A 25925-nucleotide genomic window follows, 5' to 3' on the forward strand; every position below is an offset into this window, starting at 1 on the left:
TGCAACAGATGCATAAGCTCTCTAAGCATCAGCAGAGGAGGAAAAAATGTAACAAGTACTTCTGTTCTCTGCCATAGTTGAAATACTGGCATTGTGGTAGCCTCTTCCCTCATGTCTTTGTTCCTCTTCCTCCTCCAGGCTTTTCAAAAGCAGCCGTAGTAGTGACATGTAATTTGAAAAAGCAGAAATTCATCATATGAATTTTGTGTATAGGTTATTTTGGGATGTTTCCCATATGCCACATGTATAGTAGTTGTGGTCAGTCAGTGTTAATAAGGTAATATTTTTCTCATATGACATTTTTTCACTGTAAAACAGCTACTAACTTCCATCACATGAAACAATTTGCCTCATACTTTGACCACTGTGAAATGTGAAATACTTAGAGGATAAATCAATAATCTGTCACATATCAGTAGTAAATAATGACAGGAAGTTCTTTTCTTATTATTTAAGGATCTGTATGAATAAATTAAGAAACAACCTAATTTCAAAACTGCCCTCTTTAAGAGCCTCTGTCTATAGGTTCCTCACCTCCTACCTTAACTTCAGATGATTTGTAGGAATAAAAAACATGTACAATGACGAGCAATACCTTGTGGTTCATAAAAAGGATGAGATTACAATATAAGTAACTGCACAGACTGGAGCAAAATATTACCCATGGAAAGGAGTGATTGCACTTCTGACAGCCTCTTTGTTGCTATGGTATCTCTTTCCATGCCTTTGGCTAATCTGTCACTAGATGAAATTTGCAGCTGTCTCAGCATGTTTCTCATTGCTAACTCAGAGACCCACTGTATGTAATCTGTCATTAAAATAGCAATAAATGGTATGTACACATTTTCCTAAAAATACATACAAGTTTCAGGGGGCAAATAAGCTGGTAGTGGAAATGGGATGACATTTTCTGGGATCAAACTACCTTTTCATATTAGTCAGTAATTATTGTTTTGATCTAGCATCACAGTTCTTTCATATTGCAGCTCTGTATTTTTTGTAGGGCACCTAAACACTAATCTTTTGGGAAGCTTGGACATTTTAATGAAAATAGTTAGCATTTCCAGCCAACACACGTTACAAGGAATCATCAGCATTCAGGGCTATGCATTTCACTGAGTTTCTTAAAAATAGCTGCTCTGTGCCAAATCTACTTCTTTAATGTGGTCAGTGTGCCTACCTCTACCCTGTGAAAAGAACCCTGTTGCAAGTCTACATTTGACATCAGTTTAAGCCTAAAGTTGGATGTTATCTGTAGGTCACAGAAATCTAGACATTTCAGAGTCCTTTTCCTAAATGCAAATGTTTTTTTACAATATCTACAAAACACAAGTTATGGTGAAAAGGATTAAAGGAAGAAATGTTGTGGTGTGAAATGCTATAAGCAAAGTTATGGGCTGGAAAGTTGGTAAAACTTCTTGGGCAGATGAAGATAATCCAAACATTCAATTCCCAAGATATTTTATGTCTCAAATTTTGTTTAATTCTGTTCTGAGTCCTATGGGTACTGATACTAAGAACTGAAAGTGAGGATCATCAAAAGAGGGAGTGGCTTAAAGGCACTATTCATTGATACAGCTCTTTTGAAAAGATGGAGCCTGTTACTGCATTACTTGAAAGAAAATAATTTCTAAAAACAGAATAGCATTTTTATGTTTTTATTAGCAGCATTATTCTAGAAGTTTTGCAACTTTTCCTTTTTTTTTTTACAGTCCCTTGCAGCATATGTGGATAGACCAAGTCTTGTCTCTAGCTATTCAAGGGGGTTACTCTTAATTTTTTGTGCGTAGACACACTGTACAACTCATGAGAAATGAAATCTTTTGCAGTCCCTTCATCACACTCCCAGAATGTTAGCAATATATGCGGTGGTTTATACATTTTTATGAGGGAATAGTTTTTCCTAAGGTAAGACTGCAGCAAGCATCCATTGTAAAACATCATTTTAGTATCTGCAGAACCGAAAATTGACAGAATTACTCTGCAATCAAAGGAAAATATTTCTGCAATATTTAAAGAAAAGTGCAAATGAATTTCAATTGCATGTCATTAATTAACTAATCAGTGATTTTTGCAAGCATTACTTTCTTCCACATGGGAATGCTCCACTCCATCAGTCCAACTAAGAGGTTTTCTGCCTTTGTCCCAAAAGATTCGACATGTGCTTTCTTTTTCTTTCTTTTCTTTTTTCCCCCAATTTGTCCTTTGCTGGCATGTTTGAGATTTTGACCTCATGTATGAAGAGTAATTTTCTGCCTCTGTGATGGAAAATAAGATTGAGTTCTAAAAGCTGTATGTAAATTACTGGTTTTCTCTACTTCTCCATAAAGTGGAGAAGCCCTGAAACTGAAATCAAAGATGTTTCCAGTCTCAATTTTCTGCCAATCTCTTTATCCTTTCACAGCTGTGCAAGAAGGACTCTTAGAATATCGAGCAGTCATTTTAGTTTTCCTGGTAAATCTTTGTCAACTTTTACTAACTCACAAGTTACCATATAGGAAGATGATATTCAAACGCCGATATTGTGTGAGTCATGCTGGAGTTCTCTAAAAGTAGTGCCTCTTTCTTGTCTCACCCTCCTTTGCAGTCTGTAAGGACTTCTTTGGATCATTTCTGCAAGTCAGAAATGATACATTTCAGCTCAGAGGTACTGGAGTGTTCTGGTTCCTAACATTACCTACTACCTGAATAGCTACAGATGGAACTCTTGCCTCTTTCCATGGGTATTTGGTACAGGCTTCACAAGATGTGCATCACTGCTTAGTTGCATAACTAATACCAGGGTGTCAAAAAGTGGACCACAACTGTCCAAAAGATATTACTTCCTGTTCTTCAGAGTTGGGTAGTTTTCTTGAAGGTATTTCTTTGCTCATTAGGGCAGTTCAAAGAAAGCCTCACAAGTTCTGCTCTGCTTTAGCTCAGCTTTTCTGCCTTTTTTTCTTTCCTTCTGAAAGGAAGGAAATGGATAATAATCAATATCAATCAGAGAAAGTCAGTCATACAGAGCATTATGCACTGTCACTGTTGGAAGAGTGAACAACTCTGGAACAGGTTGAAATGAAATTATTGAGAAATTATCCCCTTGCAGAAAAAAAAGTGAGTGTGGTTGTAAATCTTCTTCATAAGAGTAATGGAGACTGTCCTCTGCTGTCTGAGAACTGTTCAAAATGAAGAAAAAAATGTATTTTATGCAAGATTGATTGGAAGATTGCTCTCTAGTACTAAATTAAAAAAGAGGACCAACATAAAATTAATTTCCATTAGAAATTAAAAATTGTTAATTTTTTTATAGCTTGTAGTTTTCTCTTTCTTCCATAATGGTGGACATCAGGTTCATCCTAGGACACTATTGCTGTATATGGAGAAATGACTCCAGAGGACTTTCTATGTTCTAGAAAATGGACTTTAAGCTTTCTTCCACTGCATTATAAGCTTATACACATGATTTCTTCTCAGCTCTTACAATCCTGACTATCATTCAACCCCTTCCACATCTGCAGTGAGGAATGTCATAAAGCTATAGAGGAAGCTACAAAATATCCAGTTCACCATGACTTCCTTGTATGATGTGACCTGTAGAATTATATTGGCCTTTTAAACCAGAAGTGAACACAAATGTGTCTCCAGTTTGTGAAGATGGATATGATCTCAAGGAAACAATGGATTGTGTCTAACCAACTTGAATCTACAAACTCAGCAGTAATAGCAGATTTGAGAATTTAAATCATACTGCATATTTTAAGATGCCCTGAACAGCTTTGCCTCTTCAGGTTCAAGAATACCAGAAAATATCTTACTGATGCCAACCAGAAGAACATAACTTGTTCCTGCATCTTGAATTCAAACTTTGTGGCTCAAAGGCATGTCCCTCCCTGCAGAAGAACAAAGGACTTTACCTCTGTGCTGTTAACAGTTTAGGCAAATGCACTGAAAAATCAGGGTAGTTCTATAATTTTGAGATTCCACTGTCCTGGTTCCTTATCATCTTTTCAGAGTGACCTTGCAAAATGAGAGCGTACCAAATTTATGATCGCTCTAATTCCTGTTGTTAATAACAGTTGTTCAACATTTTCAAAGTACAAAGAAGAAAGAGAAGATTTGCTCCTAGAATGCAACTCATCGAAGAAGCAGATTACTTGCAAAGGCAATTTATTTTAGGAGGGTCATGCAAGAAATTGCAAGCATCTTTTTTCTCTCTCTTGACCTTAAAGCACATCATTGGTACTTACATTCCTATAATTTAAAGGCAACAACCTCTGATCTTTCCTACATTACTTGCGATTTTAGAATATCAGTGTTTAATTGTGATTAGCTACTCTGATTTATTCATACTTACCTTGTTGTTGTCACATACTAGTCAGAAGATAATGGGAAGATGCAGGTATGAAGGGAACTGATCAGGTTCTTTAAGAATGGCAAATTAAATTGAATGCCAAAGTATGTTCTTAGTTACATTTCTGGATTTTATTTTTTCCTTACATGTAATTTTCACCTGGAAATCTCCATAATACTCAAGCAGGAAGACATTTCTAATCATTTCAGGAATGATCCTAGTAACTTGCATCAGTTTATCATTGGTTTGGGGCAAATGTCAAGGAAAAGCATCAATGCCATCATTTTCTGGAGTTAATATCAAGGTATCATCCTGTCTGCTTTCAAGAATGCCACAGGAACTTGTGACATAAAAACTGCAAGAGATTGACAGTGAAATTTTGTCATCTATATGCAACTTCAAGCATGGATGGTGGATATACTCTCTGTTATATTTATGTCTTCATTAGTTTGGCAGTACTATTTATCTTATCCTTCTTCTTCTCTGATGACCAAGACGACAACTATTAGTTGGGAATCGGCAGCCATAGTCTCAACTTCATCTTACTGAACCAGACCTTACGTATCTTTCCTTGGGCAATGAAAAATCTTTCTAATTATTCATCTGTGATGACTTTTAGGTGAAAGGCCCTAGAATTTTCCTTTTCTCAATGACTTGAGACAGGGTGGCAGGGATTTTTCTGAAATCCTCCCGATCTGCCACCTTTCTTTTTCTTACCTGTTTTAGAGTGATGGGTGCTCATACTGGAGAAAGTTAAAATTAGATTCCCTTAAAATAATTTTATATTCTCTGAATGGGTACCCATTACTCTGTCAATCTCTCTACTTAGGCTAAAATTCCTCCAAGCACAGGAAAGGCTTTTCTTCATTTGTAGATTCTAAATGGATAGAAAGAGAGAGGAAAATGATCAGTGTTTCCAGTTGATGACTGATTCGTTGTCTTTTTTTTTTTTTTTTTCCCCTGCCTGGATATTGCTCTGCTGTTTTCTAACTTGTTTTCCAGTTGTCTTATATTCCCTCAGCTGTGGCAGTATTCCTGGAGCCAAATGTGAGTGCACTACCTCAAAATGCCAGCAGTGGAAGCTGGTAAGCAAGTGGGGAAAAATCACCAGAGGAATCTCTGAAGCTTGGGACAAAGGCAGAAAACACATCAGTACTGCACTAACAGAACAGCAGGTACCCTCATAGAGAAGATAAAATTACAGGTAAGGAATTAATTTATGTTTCTATTTTGATCACATCCAAACAGCTTGATACTCTCCATTCAAATTCCCAGAAAAAAATAACACACCACAAACATCTGAAGAAGATATCAGATGCGATGAATTCAGGCTACCTGTGTTTTAGTGGGGAATAATTTGAAGTTCAATCTTACCAAATTTCTGGAAAACATATTAAAAGATAAAAGTCTGTTACACCTAATAGGCAATTTAAAACCTCAAGCTAGGCGTGAACCAAGGCTGTTTTGTTTTGTTTTTCCATTTTTAGAAGATAAAACACAGGAAAGTAGGCTTTTCTTTAGGTAAGTGAGGTCAGATAAAGCCAAAGACACGACTCTTCTTCCCATCCCTCCTTCTCCATTTACCTTCTCACAGTTGAAAGGGTAGCACAACCTTGTTATGTTTCAGTTTTCTCATCTGTAAAAAGGAAGAAGGTTGTTTTTTTCTTCCATTTGAGATGACTAGATAGAATAAGTGGTGTAAAATAGAAGAGAATTACATGTATTTAATTAATTGTCTTGCAGTCTGTTATGCCGCCATGCTGCAGTCCCACTATGGAGTTGTGATCACTACAAAAACCTCAAGAGGATATATCCTTGTCTGAATTGCTACAGTTATTATCTATTACAGAAAGTAAAATAAGGTTTATGTTTAAGTCTACTTTTAATATAAAACTGTTGTTGGCAAATGAAATATTTTGTGAAGTTAACACAGTTCTACAATTTGGTCACTTTCACTGCTGAATTACAGAAACACTGAGAAAGTTTAAGTATGTGCACTGTAATGGCATTACCTTTAAGAAGAGAATAATAATGAAGTACATTAGAAAGAGTAATAAATTAGATTTAGCCTTGACATAACTCACAAAGTCTTTTTCAGATATATCCTATAATAATTATTCCAGTGAATTGTATCAATTAAGTTTATTTTGTAAAGTATCAGGTACAAAAAAGTATGAATACAGAGCCATATTAATTTGTATTATTTAAACACGTAGAGATTTTATTAAAGCAACATGTTATCAAAGTTATAATTTAATCTGGTAATGTATGTTTCTAACAATCCACAGCATGACATTTAAGTTGAAAAGCCTAAGGGGAAAAAAAGAAAATAATAATGTTTTTGTAAGCATTATTTATAGAAATTTAGGTTAGCTTTTGATAGTGTTGTGAAAGTCTTTTTTGGAAGCAATCATTATCAGCAGTTCCAAAAACTACCTCAAATATCTAGCTCTCTGAATTGAATATTGTTTTTGAAATGTGTCATTTATTATTTTATGTTGCTCCCCGTAACTTTATGATCATAGAAATGACTGTAAGTAGAGTTCTCCTCAGAATGCTCACATTTTTCAAACTTTAAAATTTTTGTTTTGTGGTGTTTTGTTGTTGGGTTTTCTTTTTTGGTGGGGGGAGGGGACAGGGATGGGTTGGGGTTTTTTTTCCTCTCCCCATTATAAAAATATATGGGAAGAACAGAGTCAAATCATTAATTTAGTAGGAGTTTTATTCTGAGTTCATGGACCTTTTGTGTACCACAATTCTATCCACGGACTTATTTTCAAAGGACTTTTCAATTACTCTTTTACCATAGCTAAAAATTGCTGATATACTTGCAAAAATGAATTATCTATCAATCTCTACTGTTTCTTGGTGACAAAAAAATGAGTTTGAATTTAAGTATGTTTAAACATTGCCTTTGGAGTTCCTGTTACTGCTTGGGGGTGTTTTTAAGACCATGCTCTTTTTTAAAAAGAAGTTGCTTTGATTCTGCAATCTGTTTTTTCCTGTCATTTTGTACTTTTCCTTGTAAGTTAAAAAAATTTCCATCTATCCCAGTTTTGTTTTCTGTAACAAATTCCATAACAGTGTAGTACTTGACATGTGTTTGTTTCTTAGGCAAACGTGTAAAACTCCTCAAGTCCGAATGGAGAAGTAGAGAAAGGAGGTTTCTGCTGTGCCTGATGACAATTTTTGATTTTTCCACACACACAAAATATTCTGGCTCCACGTTGGAGCACTAGTTGTGATGAATCCTAGTCTTGGTCGGATTCTAAGGAAGGGCCAGAACGTTCGTTGAGGAATAAAGAGTCAAACCACTCCAGAAAATGTGTTCCAGCCCTGGTTTATTACTCACAGAGCAGCAGGTGTGTACAAATACAGGTTTACACAGTATTAACAGGAATTGTTGTGCCTTACTCCTCATTGTAGTTGCTTAGTTTGCTGCAGATGCCCAGGAATCGTGGCTTATTTGGGTAGAGCTTCAGGAGGGTGGTTGGAGAGACTACACTGTGCTCCTAAGCAGCCTCAGTGTGTCAGTCAGATGCTTCTGGGAACTTTCTTTACTCACTTCCTTTTAAACATAGATCCAGTTGAAGAACCTATTTCTCAGTGTCATGGGAAAGCAACAGGTGCTCTGGGGAAGAGAACAGCACTTAAAAAGGAAATAGCTATTGCTATGGTCAGTTAGGTATTGATTTATAGTTGAGAACTAACGGGTTACTTAACATTAAGTAACATTAAGTAACCCATAGTGGGTTACTTAACATTCGGAAATAGTTGGGGAAGGGGTATTTCCACTATATTCCTATGATATGGTAGATGTTGTCTGTTTAATCTTAAAACCATGTTTAAGATTAAGAACTCCTCCATTTTCAAAAATGTATGCCATGCTCTTAAATATTTTTCCTTTACCTATTTTTCTATCACTATCTTTAAGGTTATTTAGAGCACGTGGAAAGCTCAATTTACATGTGAAAGATTCCAAACTCTTAGTTTTAACTACAGCTTTTAACACTGATTGTCTAGGTCTTCATTTTAGCACCAAAAATCTTCTGCTGAATCCATTCAGAGCAGTGGAAAAAAGTGAAATACAGAATTATACTTAAAATGGCATTGTTTGAAATTAATTTTCAATGTGTTTTTTTCTAATGGAAGGTCCTAAGTACAAGAATTATCACAAATGCAATTCTGATTAGTCACATAAAAGTATGAAAGAATGAAAAGCTTTAGAGTCTGGTAGTTATCAAAGACATTGGAAACTTTTAAGCCATGGAAGTGTACTGGGAAATGTTCTGTTTAATTAATAAAATGAACTAGAGGTGTTTGCAGAACGACAGACCTGAGGATCTAGAATTCTAAATTCCTCCATTACAGGCTTGGGAACATGTTTAGACTAACACCTTTTATACTACAGTGCCTAGAATAAATTTAATGGAAAAATTTAATGCTCTTGAGTCTTGATATCAAAAGTTAGAAGTTTTATGGGAGGAAATGAAATATGAAGACTTGGAAAAAAAGTGTATCAATATGTAACCCTCACTGAAGGCAAATGAATCTATAGACCTATCATTAAATATCTGTTTTCCAAAATGCTGACAAGTCACTCAAATTTTACTTTTTGTCATTAACCCAAATTAAATAGCAATCTGTGATATTGAAATGAGCCTGTTTCCTAACTCACAGTTCTCTGATACAGATACTTTATCAAGCATACCCTTGAAATACAGTTGAATCACTTTAACATTTCTCAGACTTTTGAAATAGCTCCTTGTGCCCCAGAAACATAGTTATCTAGCATAAGCACTCAAATCCACAGCTATCTACTGTTAAGTGCATGTGCGAATAGGTGCTCTATTGCTAAAAAATGCCCTTAGCAGCACTTTTTTGTCCAGCTTCTCAAATTCTTTACAAAATAAATTGCAAGATTCTCAAGCAGTGAGGAAATTGGGAGTTTGTTAATGTTTGAAAAATACTTTTGAGTATTACTAGCATAAGGTAGTAGTATTAGATCAGAAGCAGTGAATACATATGTACAAGTGCTTTCATGATAGTGCATGACAAAGGCATTGTATGGATTTTGAATTTCCAGAAAACAGGGTGCTTCCGTCTGTCCATTCACAGAGGGCATAAGTGGAAAAAAGGCATTTGCTGTTGTCTGTTTCTGGTTGTATGGGCCTTTCTGTTTCTGCATTGTAATATTAGTATTAGGCTTTCACTACCAAAACAAAGTTATTTAAATTATGCAAAAATGTACTGATAAAGCCTTCTTCAAGTCTATATCTTATTAGGAAATATATGCTAAAGTATCAGTTTCTTGACCCTCATTAATTTTTATTGTAGTCTGTTTATGTGTGCTATAAGAAAATATGGAAATAAGGACATGGATGGAAATGTACTGAAAAATCTTAATGGCTATTTTGGTACAATGTATCTGTCTTATCTCCATGTCTTTGAGAACAGTTCATAGCTAGGCATTTTTTCAAGCCATTTCTTAGACCCCTTTCTTTAAGCATTTCTTTATTTAAGGTATTCTTGTGGCATTCCCTGTAGTTAGCTTATCTCACACTGTTCATTAAATACATTTGGGAGACCCTTTTATTTTTTAATGAAATCCCCACACCATTTTTGTTTCCCATAGGCCTTTACTATTTTACAGAAGAATGCTTTGGGTACCAAGATGGCTTTTCTTTGTGTCATGAAATTCCACTTAGCTCAGGGTGAGCTATTAATTGCTTTTAAACTCCCCACAATTTCCTTTCTCTGTCTTAGGTATCTCATGAAAAAGAAAAATATCTTGATGATTCTTGAGTACATTCAGATGACATTCAGTCTATGAGCACACACAGAGTCCTATACAGTTATGGAACAGTCGTATGAAAAAGAAAATGCTCTGTATTTAGTTCTTTTTGTTTCTTGTTTTTAATTTTTATTATTTGGTGAAAATGAACATGGTCTGTCATATTGCTGAATCATCTTTAGAGAGAATAAATACTGGCTTAAAAATTTTCCCTTTCTGCCTTTGCACTGATACGTAGTCCTTATAATAGCTTTCCCTCCAACACTCCTCCCCCACTGAATTCTGTTGTTTACTGTGCAAGATGAAAAAGAGATAGAACTGGAGTGGTAAGGGCATCCATAGAATGACAAGATGCTAGCTTTCAACTGCTTGACTTTGTAAACTCAAGAGTCTGCTTGCAATATGGATTTTGAACATGGTTTGCCATGAACATAGAAAAAACTTGAAAGAGCTGCTAGTGAAAGAATTAGCAATATACAAATTGTTTTATGAAATGTTCCAGCACACACTGATTTCAATGTATGGTATATTGTCATATATTTTTTTCTTAACATCATATAATAATTATTATTTATGTGCCTCATTTACATGTATAAACTATTCTGTAGTTAGAAAATAATTAGTGATACACTCGTTTCTCTGAAGAAAGAGAAGATTTGTACTATACTGAATTGTGATTCTGCAACTTAGGTACATGAAAATAAGGAAAAGTGATTTCCTATTTGGAGAATCCTCACACAGCCATTCTTGCCGTCCTATAATCTTGATTTGCCTCCCTTCCTCTTCTAAGGCAGAAGGCAGTCTTGAGTAAAAGTATCAGTCTGAATTCTTATTTGGCATCTATTCTTACGGAATAGGCATATTATCTGCTGTATTCATCAGCTGTGGGGAGCACCAGTCAGGACATTTGTCACCCATTGTCAGCAGCACTGGAATATGGGCTGTCCAGAAAATCTCTTGAGCTTGTAGCTTTTCTAATGCACTGCCTTTGAGGTCTTTCCATTCCTGGTCCACTCTGGCTTACCCTGGCAAAAATGTTCTACCTAAAGACTGAGTCTGTTTTGAACATTTAGTGAGCAGAAGAAATGTGGAAAACTTCAGTTGCATTTAATTATATATTGTTGTTTTAAAATAAAACAAGTGAGTTCACATACAATTACAGCCAGTTTACAGCAGCCACTCACTAATTTAAATTAAAAAGTCTGCGACTGCAGAGTAATTATGCTGTAATTGCACATTTAGTACAAGAAAGTGAAGAGAGTCTAATGCATTGTATTTATGATATAACAGCCATGTGAAAAAATATATTAGCATAAAGGGAGTAATTATGTTTCAAGAATGAACAATTTAATTCAAATCAACACCTAGGATGCTAAGGGTTTTATGTCCTTTTTTTCATTTGTATTGTTAAACAGCAGCAAAGTTAATTTTCCATGCATATTAATTATTAATTGAAAAATTGATTAGACTTTATTTGCACCCATTCACTGTGTTACAGTTCTCCTAGGATTCGAAACATCAGACACATACTGCTATCAGTCCCCCTTTTCCTATAAAGACCTTTGGCACGATACCTTGCTTCCCAGGCACTCAAACCAAATAGCTTTTACTGTACACAAAATTAAGCATTTCTGGAATACCATCACTAGGTATTAGCTAAAATTTCAATGCTTCTTTATGAAATTGCCTTTAGCACCCGAGAGGTCTATTGTCTCCCTGATGTGTATGAATATATAACGCCCGTTAATGTGGATGGCTAATGTGTGCTTGCACATAACAAGTATTACCTTCTTACATAGGGGCAAATACGGACCACTGTGCATGGTACTCAGAGTAGCAGTGCGTGACGTGAACGTTAAGACAAAACAGAAAAGAAAATACATGATTAGAGGATGGGCGCAATAATAATAACAATTCTGGCAAGGGGAAGCAGTTAAAAACTCCACTCATGTAATCATAAAAACTAGGAATATGCAGCTTGACTTCCTGTGCAGTCTGTATAAACAAAATGGCCTTTTGTATGTGGTTAGCCACCTGTTACAGAGAAGAGATCCGAATGGCTGATGTGATTTTTTTTTCTTTATATCACCTACTTACTCTATGTAACAGTGTAGTTGCTTTTGTAGGGATATTTACACCACACAGTTGTAGAGCTAGGTGGGAGGGAGCAAATAGGCTTGCAGGCTATGATTTTACTGGGTTTCATTGTGGCTGAAGAGAACACGGCAAATAACAGAGCAGTCATGTGTGTGTGGAAATATTCCTTTTGCTAGCTGCAGTTTGTTACCTTAGCCATGCATTGGCAAAGCCAGACCTAATGGAAAGAATAAATCACAGAATAGTTGAGGTTGGAAGGGACTTTTGGAGGTCATCTTGTCTGCTGTCCCTGCTCAAGCAGAGCCACCTAGAGCAGCTTGCCCAGGATCAAAGAGCTTTTGAATGCCTTCAACGATAGAGACTCCACAACCTCCCTGGGCAATCTGTGCCAGTGCTCAGTCATCCTGACTCGGGGGGGAACCTCCTGTGTTTTGGTTTGTGGCCATTACCTCTTGTCCTATTGTGGGACTCCACTTGAAAAGAGCCTGGCTACATCTTCTTTGTACCCTCCCTTCAGGTGTTTGTACACACTGGTGACACCTCCCATAAGCCGCCTTTTTTTCAGGCTGAACCACCCCAGCTCTCTCAGCCTTTCTTCATATGAAGATGCTTCAGTCCCACATTTGCCTTTGTGGTCCTTTACTGGACTCTCTCTATGTCTGCTTTTGGGAGCCCAAAACTGAAGACACTGCTGCAGGTGTGGCCTCATTAGTGGTGAGCAGAGCTGAAGGATCACCTCCCTCAACCTGCTGGCACTATTTAGGCTAATGCAACCCATGATACCATTAGCCTTCTATGTGGCAAGGACACCCCTTACTGGATCATGGTCAACTTCATCTTTCAAAAGTCAGTTGGCACCCTCTCCTTTTAATAGCAAAAATCTGCTCTGTGGGTATGTAGACAGAATAGAGAGGTCAGCTGAGCTCCAGTGATTGTCTGTCCAGCTGTGCCTCTGAGGAAACTCTTATCTGGTTCTGGTTTGGTTTTGGTATATTCTATTGCTTGAAAAAGTAAGAAGCTTTGAACCTGCATCTACATAACCTCTCTGGGAGTCTCACATCCTTTGATCTGTCTTCAGTGTGCTTCGCATTAGTTCATTTACAGAAGTTTATATAAATATATATATAAAGTGAAACTAATAAAAATATACCTGTGGATACGATCAGAAGGTGTGTATTTTACATTATGTAGCTCACTGGCACCTGGGTCCATGAGTAGAATTGCAGCTTGTTACAATAAAACAAAAAATAAATAACACTAAGATGCTGTGTCAGCCTTTTGAGCTTTGGTGCAGGGCATAGAAATATGTTGCCTGACTTTTAAATTAATTCTTCATTATTTTTTTAGGCAATCTTCCACTGTAGAAGGGGCCACATGAGGCTGTTACCAACAGCAAAAACAAAACAAAATAAGAGCAGTGTAATAAATAAACCCATGTATCATAAAAATCACAAAGCACAATTTTGTTATTGCCTTCTTAAGCGCGGTTCCTAGAAAGAACTTGGTGGAGAAGGCAAACTGAAGTAATGAGCTCCTTGAACAGTCCTTTTAATATTCTGCTCAACATTTATGCTCTGCAGAACCGATGAGAGCTGTATGCAAACAGTTTTGCTGAGGGCAAAAGAATGTTTCATCATTAAGGAGCATGACCCTTCTTTCTGTGATCAAAATGAAAAGCATATGTCCCTTGATGTCATCAAGTGTTATTGTGACTGTTCCAATAGGTCATTCCTCAAGAGCTGGGATGTTGTCCCCTGACACAATTTGATATTAAAATGCTACATGATCATTAATTGTATCCACTGACACAGCAGAAATATTCCTTAAAGTTTTGTTTCTTTGATATGATGGGCTTTTTTTTTCCTCTTAATGTTTAAAATCCAAATCAGACATAGGGAAAGTCCAATTACTGTGAAGTGCTTTGTCTCCCACTCTCTCTGTGGTCCTTCTGTTCCACTCCTGTTTCATGTTAGGCTGGGTGAAACCACTCTAAATGAACTCCTTGGTAGTTATTTTATACCTGTGAATAACAGGATATATCTATCTCCTGTTTATGTATGCATGATTTTTTTCCTGTTTCTCCGTGAAGTGGTTATTGCTTGCTAAGATGCATTTAGCCCTTAACAGGACATTGTGTTTTAAAGTAGCATGCAAAGAACGGAAGAATACATCTCCAGTATCAGTCACTGTTATACTCAATGGCTTACATTTTAAAAGTATAGTTGTTACCATGTAGAAGTTCTAACATTGAAAAGGATGGAAAAAATACAGAATTTTTCCTTAAGCCCAATGCTTTTGACATTCGTGGATTGGTATTTTGTGACCTTCAATTTTTTTAATTATGTTTTTAAACAGAGTCACATTTCAATTTCTCTTTGTCAGGTCCAATTCCAACGAAACACACAATTTAGGTTGGGGAGCAATCCCATTAATACCATTGGGAGTTATTCACTTATTTGAAAACAATTGAAAGAGCTTTTCTGGACAGAAATCTTACACTTCAGTCTCAGTTTCCACTACTTCGGAAGTAGATTCTGTATGTACAGGTTTGATTTTCTGATTTTCTTTTTCTTTACAGGTAACCCGATAGCTAAAGACAAATCAAGTCAGTCTCAAGGCTGATAACATTAAATACAACACATAGGAATTTCATTCCTCCAGGCAATCCTTGAAGTGAAATTTTATACTGCTGGGGTGTATCCTTCAGAATCAATTGTTTCAATGTGAACCTGGCTTGTAATCAGCAACAGCCTTGAGATCAAAACTCCCGGAAAGTTATTTTGAACTTCTGTGTCACAAAGATTTCAACTGATTGAACTGTGTACACTTGTAAAATTGCACTTGCTGAGGAATTTGCAGCTGTAATCACAAGAGCTGATATTCAAAAAGTGCAGAAAAGCAGCAATCTTTCGAATGCTCCATTCCAGACTGGTGGCTATTCGTCTTGATGAAGTCAACCTCCAAAATGTATTGGTTCCTTCTCTCTAAAATGATCCCTGGTCTACCATTCAGATTGCTGGTGGGACTGCACACTGCTTTAATTAAATTTCTGTTGCAGAAATTGTCCTCTGGCATGGCGCAGTTTTAGACATTTTTATTTGTATTCTAATCTTGGAGCTCTCAAAGGTACATATTTCAACATCTTGAAGTTGCTTTTGTTATAGGAATGGAAATATATATCCATTGTTAATAATTATTGTTGACAAGTAATAGTTATCTGAATACATCAGTCATATTAGAATGTATAGTCAGGTTGACATGTTTCCCTAAGGCTAACCAACTTCTGCAGCACTTTGGCAGTTAAAAAAATAGTGGTCAAAACTCAATTACCACTTCCATTATAAGGCATTTTATACCTTTAAGATATACATTTCCATTTACTTGGAAGGAGATGTGTGTTCCTGATACATCCTTTACTTTCCCAACCTTTAATTCATTGAAATTCATGGTAAGAAGTCAATGACAGTATTTCATCCCTTTTTATAATGGTAGGCAGGGATGTAAATGAGTTTTGCAATTATGAAATTGGATGGTAATCATTCAGAATTTTTGTCTTTTTATTAAAAATAAAATCTCTTGCTTGAACCTAATACTGTTGGATGCTTACGTAGATGTCTGCTCAGTCTGTTTGCTATAAAGGAAAAAAGTCCCAGTGCCCTCCCAGATTTTCAGTCCGTGGGTATTTTGCTTGTTTACAGTCATCCAGTTCAGATCTGATCCTTGCCAAAATCATATTTACTTTTTATTTTCTGTTTCAGTAGCAATTTTTGAACTTTGTGATGTGCTGTTACATGAAAAAACATCCTCAATATTTAAAGGCCTTAAGCATCTATGAGCTTTTTTTCTAAGTTATTACGGAATGTATAATTTTATACTCCATTTAATGTATATTGTACCATCTGTAGAATTGATACAACAGAAATTTGACAATTCCTTTTAGTGACATTGCATAAGCATGCTGACTGGAGAGGGTGAGGGAGTTCTGATGGTATGCTTTGGCGCACTGAAATGAAAGCCACACACACTCTTGACGGGAGTAAAAAAATATATAGGGGCAAGGTTATTTAAAAGTCCTGTGTGGCTACCAGACTCCCAGAAAAAGAGGGAAATGATTTTATCATTACAAACCATTGACATGGCTAGGTAGTTATACATTAAGTTCCATGATGGATGAACACCCTGGAGTGCTCTGCCTGTCACAGTAGCCCCTGCTGTTCCAAAACCATTTCATTACCTCTGCTGTATTATTGCACAGGAGAGCTTAAATAAAATAAATGACTGTTGGGAATAAAATTGAGAAGTATATTCTATCATTCTGCTGAGAAATAATAAAAAATGTTGGCAGGGAAAGATATTCTTTTCTGATTAAAATTTAATTAGGATAAACTGTAGCAGCAACTAGGTATCTCAGTATTTTAGGATGGATTAATACTGTATGGATTTGTTCTAACAGGTACAGGATAGAAGGTAGCATCTTAAAGAGATTGTCTGGGACAGTGCAAAGTGTATATGTGCTATTTTGTAAAATTGGAATATGGCACCTCTTTGGTCAAAAGTCTCCATCATGCTTCTCAATATCTGTTTTCTTTGTTCTTAAACCAACACTGAAAATACTGTATTATATACAAGTGTAACACATGCATATCAATAAGTTAAAATAAATGGATTTTCAAATATACTGAATAGATTATCTGCAGTAGATTAATGTTGTCAATATTCATAGCAAATGAATAAAATTGTAATATAAAATAGAGTTCTCTGTATGGATGTGCACTTTGGAGATCTATCGTGTTTACCCATGGAAGAAAATAATTTTTTTTCAGTGAAAAGAATCTCAAGGGTTATATTAATAAGAATATCTCCTACCACCTTTAAAAGTCCTTTCCGAAGGAAATGGAAATCTAGCACAACAGTTCTAGCACTGTCATGTGTGATTCTGATGGGTGTACTGTTGTTTTCAGCCCAGAATGAATAAAAATGGGGCTTTTTTTTTCACTGAATGGGAATCCTGAAAAAGTCATATTTAGAACATAGGCATTCCTGAAAGGTAATATTTCAGGTTCATTTGCTAAACTCTTTAAATGAAAAAAATCAAAAACCGAAAAAAGCCAAACAACCCAATAGCAAACAAACCAAATTCAACAGTGAACTCTGCTTTTGCATCTCAAAGCAAGCTGGGAACTGTGGTTCACCTGTAGGTAGAGCCTTTTTAAATGCTGCCTTTGAAATTAGAGTACAGGTGACTAGATCAGCTATGGGCGTTCATGTGGTAGGCATGTGAAGATGAATCCTACTTAAATTACTCCTTTATTCCTTATATATTACTTCTCAGATTATTTGATATACATAGCTTCATCTGATTACAAAGATGATCAGGTGTTATGATCAGAGGGAAATCTATGTTATCCTTTCAATTCAGTAATCATCAGCAACTTTGAAATGTAGGAGAATAGGGGCTCGTATTCTGCACTTCCAACCATGTGGCAGTGCATCAGCAGGCAAAGAAAACTCACTGCTTTGTTCAGACCTTTCAAAATGAAATGTATTGAATTAGTTCAATAAAATATAAAGGAAATCCTCATATGATTCTTAATGAAAAAAGTTTCCAAATCAGATCTAATAAATCTAAAACAGAGCTTAAAAAGCATTCAAGATTGTAACTTGGTTGTATCTGGCTTATTGGACATAAGTGCATGCTAAGCTTTGAAACGGCACTGCTGCAGATACCACTGTTACTCTATTATCCTATATCCTTTAAATCTTCCTGTTTATCCTATATCTTTTAAACCTTTGCTCCTCCAGGTCTGCTCAAGAATGGTACTGGTGAGCGTTTCAGTATTTCACCAAGCCAGTGCAGCTCTGTTTCTTACAGAGCCTATACGCTTTAAAATTGAAGACGGAGTGCAACAGATGATAGATTTGTTTTGAAACTAAAAATCTACTATAAAGTATGTGATTTTGTTAGGTTTCATAAAATATATGCAGGGGTTTTTTTTTGCTAATTATAATTGTACAGCTGGCTTTTATAGTTTCCAGGTAATGTATGGATGTCTGTAACAATGAAACAGAATGATGTGATTGGCATCTTTTTTATGTTGATTTACTGCCTCCTCCTTCATGCCTTGCATTTTACACATCTATTGTTAACCAAGATACTGGCAAGAACTACAGTTTTGGTTTGTAAGAGAAGTGCTGCCTTAATCTCTAGTTTCTTTTTGCCAATAGTTAGATAGTTCTGTATCAAACATGTCACACCCGAACAATATGATGGTGTTAAATGACTTCTCATGGTTTGAGAGGTATTGAATTGAATAATAATAATTACCTAATCCCTCAGTCTTTGTAATGCAGTTTGCACCTTGAGAAACACTTCTGTTTATTTTTTTAGAGATGAGGGAAGATTTCAAATTTCTGTAAGAGGTTATGTAACTTTCTGATATCACTTTAGAGTCAATCATTGCAAATATTTCGGCACAAATGTCTTCCATGGCTGTTGGTTTGCATCTTCTGTATTCATCTGCAGTGCTTATGTGGTGATTACAAGAGGTAGTGTATAAAAAGGCTGAATTTCCCACAGCTTTGTTTTGACAGGTGATAACAAGTGTTCACAACATCTCTTAATCCAAAACTAACCTATGACCATCTGGCAGGAAGACCGCTAAAGGTGACAGCTGGAAACCACTGTATAAGGGAATGACTGTTCTTTCTCAGAGTGCAGTTAGTGGGATGACAGACTAGGCAAAACCATTTTAGTATTCATCATCAGAAATGCAGGCTCTGGGGATGTGGATCCTGCGTGGAAGCACTGGGGTGCAGACTGCTTCCCAAAGCTTGGCGCTTTGGTGGTGACAGCAGGTCCTCAGCCCTGTTCTCTAGAGTAGTGGAAACGGCTGACACACGTCTCTGGGATTTTCTCAATAGCCAGAACGGAGAAAAGGCAAGGTGTCTTGGTGATTTCAGTGGGATCTGGATAAAGCCTTCAGCTCCAGTTGGGAGTGCTCAGAAAATTCTGAATGAGCAAATTCATTAAAGTTCATATGCCTGGCCTTATTCAGGTTAATGGTTAAAGAACCTTGCCTTTAATTTAAATCCCTCCTTGCTACTACTTAGGCAATTCTGTGTGGTGAGGGGAAGTGAAATACAGTTATTCTTTGGTAATAGATTTTCTTGATTAAATGCCACTAATCACATCAATATTAGCCATGACTGAAAGACTTGAAATATATCTGGTTTCAGTTTTTTGCCCAATTGAATTCAAGAAATAGTTTATGTAATATAAATATTATTCCCCATATGTAACCCTAACTGTAAAAATCCTATATTAGCTCTTTAAATTATGTATATATTCATAACTGTAAAATTATGTTTAGATTTTCTGTAACAGCAGGGCCATTTTCTTTTTCCCTATAACATTGAGGCAACCTAAAGACCCTGTAGTTTGGGATTTATGGCTTTGCTTTCACTGCTTCAACTGCACAGCTGGGAAAACAACATGTAAAAATACTCATGTTACTTGCATTGCTGAGATGTTTTTCTTTAATGCGGTGGAGTTGCAAGTTTCCTCCATATCAGCATATTGGTTGAATCTCTTGATCTCTTTTAGCCTTACTATCAGAACAAACATGACAAAAAATGAGCTTGAATTCTTCAGCCTTATGTCTTAGTATTTAGCTCTGATATCCAGAACTCACAAAATGTACACTAGTTGTTGTTATGTGTCCATACAAAGGACTTTCTTAGTCTCTTTCTGTCTTTATGCTTAATTCTGGATGCCTAGCCAATATTAGATTTAGAGTTTGCGTACATTTGTTGTTGGCATTTTAACTTTTCTTTGGTTATTTTCTCATTATTTGGGATCCAGACAGTTGTTAAGAAACTACAGCAGTGATGAGAAGTTTGGGTTTTTTTTAATAAATAGTAGTGGCCTGAAACTGAATACAGGCTCTTTGTAGTTCTTCTTGGAGAGAAAAGAAAGAGAGAGATGATGTGTCTCTATCATTTTCTCTTAAAATGTTTTCCAGATTAAATTATTCTGTCTGTATAGAAGCATTTTTCCCTAACTATAAATGGTCTGTGTTTCAATATGCTGATCATAAAGCTGATGAAATGGTCTTCTCTGTATGGCAGATTACCTCAGCAGAATTTACAAATGGAAGATGATGATTTTGCTAATGTCCATGGGCAGGTAGACAGAATTTGGTCCCAGATGCTCTGCCTAATGTTCATGGCAAAAGCGACTAAAAAACAATGCCTCCATATGCCGTAATTGCTGGAATTATTTCTCAGGCATATTCCCTTGTCATCCCTCATATGTAGAACTCATTAGATTCCTAGTGGGAGAACATATGGAGAGGAGAGATGATGGAAAACATTGTAAAACAGATTGTGTATTTAAATTTATATTATAAAAGACCTCTGTGCACCGGCAAACTTAGTGGAGAAAGTTCAAGGTTTTTTTTCCCACTTCATAAGGAAATCGACATTTATGGAGCTATTATTTCAGTGCATTCAAACACACAGATGATGGTTTAAAGCCTAGCTTTAGGGATACTAGAGGGAATTGTGCTGCTAATTTGAGGTCAACTATGTATTTCCTACTTTATTTTTCCAAATATTTAGTTAAACTGTAGCTGCATAAGGGTTTGGGGTTTTTTTGCTAATAGGAATGACCAGAAGGCAAAGTTTCACCCATACAAATCTGTTGGCAGGATCAGGCCTTTGGCTGTGAGTTTGAGATTTCAGTATCAACACAGTGACTTTTAGAAATACCTTGTTTGTGGTTCAACATAAAAAAAACCCCTAACCAACCCCCCCCCCCCCCGAAAACCCAAAAGCAACCAAAAAACAACAGTTTCTTTAATCCAGCTCAGCTGAGTAATAGATGGGGATAATATCCAGTGCAAAACTCTCTAAATGACTAATGAATATTAATTTTTTTAATTCTTTCTTATAGTTAAATAAGCAAAAATAAGCTAAAGTTGCATGAAATAAAAATATTATATGCTGATGTTTGTGATGCTTTTTAATTACACTTCTGACTCCTATTTTGTGGTAATTTTTTCTCTTCTTGTTTTTTACTCAATACTGAACTTGAAGTTGGTTTCAACAGGGAGCATTTGAGGCACTACGAAAAGTCCCAGCAGCAGAGGTGGACACTAGCAGAAGTTACCCACTGGACAGGTGGCGGGTGGATAGACTGATGTCCAGGAACACCATGGCTTTACTGCAGTGGTTGGTGAAATATGGCCTATTGCCAAGAGAAACACTTCTACAGACAGCATTGTTGCCCAGTCCCTAAAAAAACAATTCTGACAGATTATCTTGTATTGCATGGAGCTGAATGAAATATCAGACCTAAAAAGGTATTGGAAGGACACAGAGAAATAGTGTGGACTCTCTTACAGTGTGGCTCTACAGGCCTTAAAAATGTCAGATATGTCCACAGGATGTTTCCATCTCGGTCACTGCATTTCTAAAAAGAGACATAAAATGGCTGTTTAGGTAGCATTTGAGTTAGAGCTGTGTGTATTTGCTAGGAAATATTCCTGTCTAAAACCAAGATTTGGTGTCATGCCTTGAAAGAGGGACTCCAGAAATTCAGATCTGACCCTCCTCCATTACTGCTGAAATGGGACTGTGTTACTATACTGCTCCTCTAAGTCAGAGTTGCACAATACATGCTGGCAAGGTGCACCACTTGCCCTGCACCTTTCAGAGCAGAATAGTTGCTCTGATGAGCCTCAGCAGGAAGCAAAACATGCATTACCATACATGCCTTTGTTTTATATTCCCAGCCTTGATTGGTCTGTATGTTTTCTTCCTACAGCTACAGGATAAATGTTTGTTATTACATGAAGGTTTAAAACTTACTATTTTGTACCACTCTGAATAATGCACTTAAAAGATATATTTTGCAGTTTCTTATTTGTATATTTAATTACAATATATCCATGTGTGTTATATTTGTATTACTCTCTCTGTCAGCTACTTCAGGCAACCAAGCTGGGGAAAGGTCTACAACATGAGTCTTTTGAGAAACAGCTGAGGGAACTGGGGTTGTTTGGCCTGGAGAAAAGGCAGCTGAGGGGGACCTTACCGTTCTCTGCAGCTACCTCAAAGGAGGTTGTAGACAGGTGGGTTACAAGGAACAACCTCGAGTTGCATCAAGGGAGGTTTAGATTAGACAGTAAGAAAAATTCCTTCACTGAAAGAGTTGTCAAGCATTAAAACAGCCTGCTGACCAGAGAAGTGGTTGAGTCACCATCCCTGAAGGTATTTTAAAACGGTGTAGAGACATGATTTAGTGGTGGTCTTGGCAGTGCTAGGCTAACAGTAGGACTTCATGATCTCAAATGTCTTTTCTAACCTAAATTATTCTATTTTAGTCTTTTCTACTGGTGGCACCTTTTAAAATGGTGTCATCAATTAGTAACTTTTTAGTCACTGCAGGGAAGTGCTCTTCGGGTTGTCTTCCATTACCATGTTGCAGTTTTTCCATTCTGTCAGAATCAGCATTAGAAACCAGATGACAAAGTAGTAAAAGAGCCTTAAAGATGTACTGATTTAAATACTCCTGGGCAAGCAGCTAGACCTTGCTCAGTGAAGGATGTTATAGCTCCCATGTATAAGATTGTGTTCTGTCATTCAGAGTATCCAGCCTTCTGCTTGGATTCAAATTTGATTATTCAGAAATTTGTGCAGTAGTAACATAAATATGGAAGATTAATAGCCACTTGAAAGAAGGATTCTTTAGTATTGATGCATGCAGCGAGGATTGGACTTGATGATCTCTTCAGGTCCCTTCCAACGCCTACGATTCTGTGATTCTGTGATCTGTGACATCTCGAATTCAGGGCTTTACCTAGTGTTCCTAATTGACAGGAAAGTAGCAAGCATTTCCCCCATTTTTGTAACTTTGGAAGGAAATACCAGAAGACTAGAAGCTAAAGCATTGCCTGGACTTCAGCTAATGATGTGTTTATTGCCCAAGTCCATATAGCTTGGATCTTACCACACATTTTGTTAAAGCGTGTAACATAAGGACCTTAAACTAATCAATTTCCACAATTAGCAGTTCTGAAAGGAAACATAAAAGGAAGTACATGGCAGTTTGTGCCATGGTTAGCTCCACTGTCTTTAATGAAATTATTCTCTGTGTAAATCTGGTCTTAAGCATTCTAGCTAAATAATTTAGAAAATTAAGCTGCAGTTAATTTGAACACCTAGATGAAAGGGCATATGTAACATCAAGGGCTTCAGTAAGAACAAATGGAGGTGAAAAAAAAATGTGGGTCTCCTTTAGTTTCACCAGATATATTGCAGTATAACTGTGGGAATTAGATGGTCCCGGTCCCACCTCCAACAGAGAAATATATGAAATTCAGTCCTGTTCTTAGTTGTGCTATAAAACCCGTACCAAAGGCAATTTATGAAAGGCATTTGGCATAAAACATTTACTCTCAAAGCCTCTGTTCAAGTGTTCTTTTCCATGCCTGTACTCCTTAAATCCTTAAAATTCAGCTTTCTAAGAACCTTGCTGGTGACTCAAGCTTCTTACGGGCTTCTGCTCAGGTTTATGCTCCTACCTCTTCCCACTTTGTTGTTGGTCAATACAGTAAAAAACATGCTTTGTAAATGCTGTCTTTGCATTTGAAATATTTGATCATCTGCAGCAGTTCCAAAATGTCATTTTTTACTTTGTGTCAAACTTGGAAATTATTAAAATAGCCTGAATAGTCATAAACTCATTCGACTCATTCACAATAAAGAACTGTGATGCCTTAAGCTACTTTTTACCAGTCAGAGTGTTGTCAAGGTGACCTTTCATGCTGTTTCAATTGCATAGCCTTGCCATTATTTAACTATTAGAATGATGGAAAGCTTGCACTTTGCTGTTTGAGTGGCAACATTTCTAGACACAGGGACCTGAAATAATGGAATGTATGAAGGGCTATAATTAATGTGCCACATTAAGGAGTTAAGGATAAGCAGCCAAAAAAAGACTAAACCTGGTGGAGCAAAGCAGCTACAGTCTAGTCTTGAAAACTAAAATCCATTTGCAGTGCTTTCTAGAATCCTAATATCTCCTGCTGGTGACAAGTCATTAATGGTAGTTCATTTTTCCTGCACTGTGTCTTGACCATCCATCATTATTGAAATGAACAGGGAAATGCAGCTTTTGGAATGCTATCAAAATTCCTCTCAAATGTAAATATTAGTGAGGTTAATGCAATATTATATTTTTAACTTCTAGTTAAAGGAAAGAAAATTAATTTCTATTTTAATTTTTTTACATATGTATTTATACAAATGGAAAGAGTTAGAAAATGTCAAACATCTGAAAGCTCTTTATTTTGTCTAGAAATAATGGTAAAAGATTTTCAAACTATAAAAGCCTACTAGGGACTAGTATGTCAGGCCAAAATTAGTGGTACATCACATGGTTTAATATTATCTTGCCTACCCAGGACACACCCACTGTGTAAAAAGGAAAGGTAAGCTAAAGCAAATAGGACCTGTTGTACACCCCTCTAAATTCTGCATATGTACGTCTGTGTATACATTCGTTGCAGGGCAAGGGATGTAAAGACAACATGATACATTGAAGGAAGTAAAAAAACCCCATTTTTGATGGGTAAAGGGATAATAAAGGGGAAATAGTAATCTTTGCTACTTGAGATGCAAGTTTAGGAAAATAATGTTTTGTTTTTTAAAGTGATTTTAAAAGAAAAACAAGAGTTGGTACCATATTTTCTCCCCAATAACAGAAATAATAATAATTTGCCTTCTAGGAAATGATCTTGCTGTAATTTTATGTCTGTTCATCACCATGTTAAAAGGTAATTGTTTCATGATTGTGTGATTAATGTATTCTGTCTACATGAAGCTTGGCTCGTCTTCACAGAAAGCAAAATCATTACAAAGATGTGACTGTTGAAAAACCTTTTGTCTTCACAATGCTATTGGAGAAGGACGAACACCGCAGACTGTGGAAGCTGTGTAAAAAGCAGAACAGAGAAAGGTTTCTTTTTCCATCAGCGGTTATGTGATTTATATACATGACTCTCATTAACATTAATGGGAGTTATCTGCCTCATTTTTTATGAGCCTGATGTGAAGTTAATGGCAGTCTTCCCATTGTCTCTGGTGGGCTGTGGATCAACCACTAAGTGCACAAATGAGTTTGGTTGAAATATCGGTGCTTGTCGGCTTAGAATTTCAACGTGCTTCATTCACAGTTACAACAAAAAATGCTGTGTGAATGTCTAAGAATGCGAGCTGAGGCATTTAATATTGCAGAGTCTGCCGATCTGCGTGCACTTCGGGGCATCCGCACGCCGCAGACTGCAGAGGTGCCTGAGCCAGCTCACGATGCAATGAGCTGGTGTGAGCAGGAGCAGTGATCTGCCCAGCAGCCTGAGCTGATTTACTTTTCAGAGATCTGAGTGGAGATAGGTGTACTGGCATCTGCGGTCCTGACTACCTGATGGGGGAATCGCAGCGCCATGTGCTGCTGTAGGCTCTTGAATAATGTGCAACTCTACTTTTTTTATTATTTTTTAAAATCTGCCCTGGGATCTGCCTCTGTGCTCTGCTCTCCTGTGGTTTTGTTTGGGTTTATTTTGTTTCAGTTTTTAATAGAGGATTCACATTTTCTTAGCAATAAACCTTTCATTGGTTGCATATGCTTGGCAGTTGTAA

At 36.6% G+C, this 25925-nt stretch overlaps 1 protein-coding gene across 1 annotated transcript in view; it reads left to right on the forward strand.

The window, feature by feature from the left end:
• Window positions 1-25627, forward strand: part of TAFA2 (TAFA chemokine like family member 2) — a gene marked incomplete at its 3' end in the record, with an annotated part of 94075 nt that extends 68448 nt beyond the window's left edge. The window contains exon 5 of the mRNA XM_084279467.1: window positions 25439-25627. Coding sequence (XP_084135593.1) covers window positions 25439-25627 — 189 coding nt within the window. The remainder of the gene's footprint in view (window positions 1-25438) is intronic.
• Between the last annotated feature and the right edge of the window lie 298 nt (window positions 25628-25925).

Source organism: Gallinula chloropus (assembly GCF_964237585.1).
Source record: "Gallinula chloropus genome assembly, chromosome: 1".
NCBI classification, from domain to species: Eukaryota; Metazoa; Chordata; class Aves; order Gruiformes; family Rallidae; genus Gallinula; species Gallinula chloropus.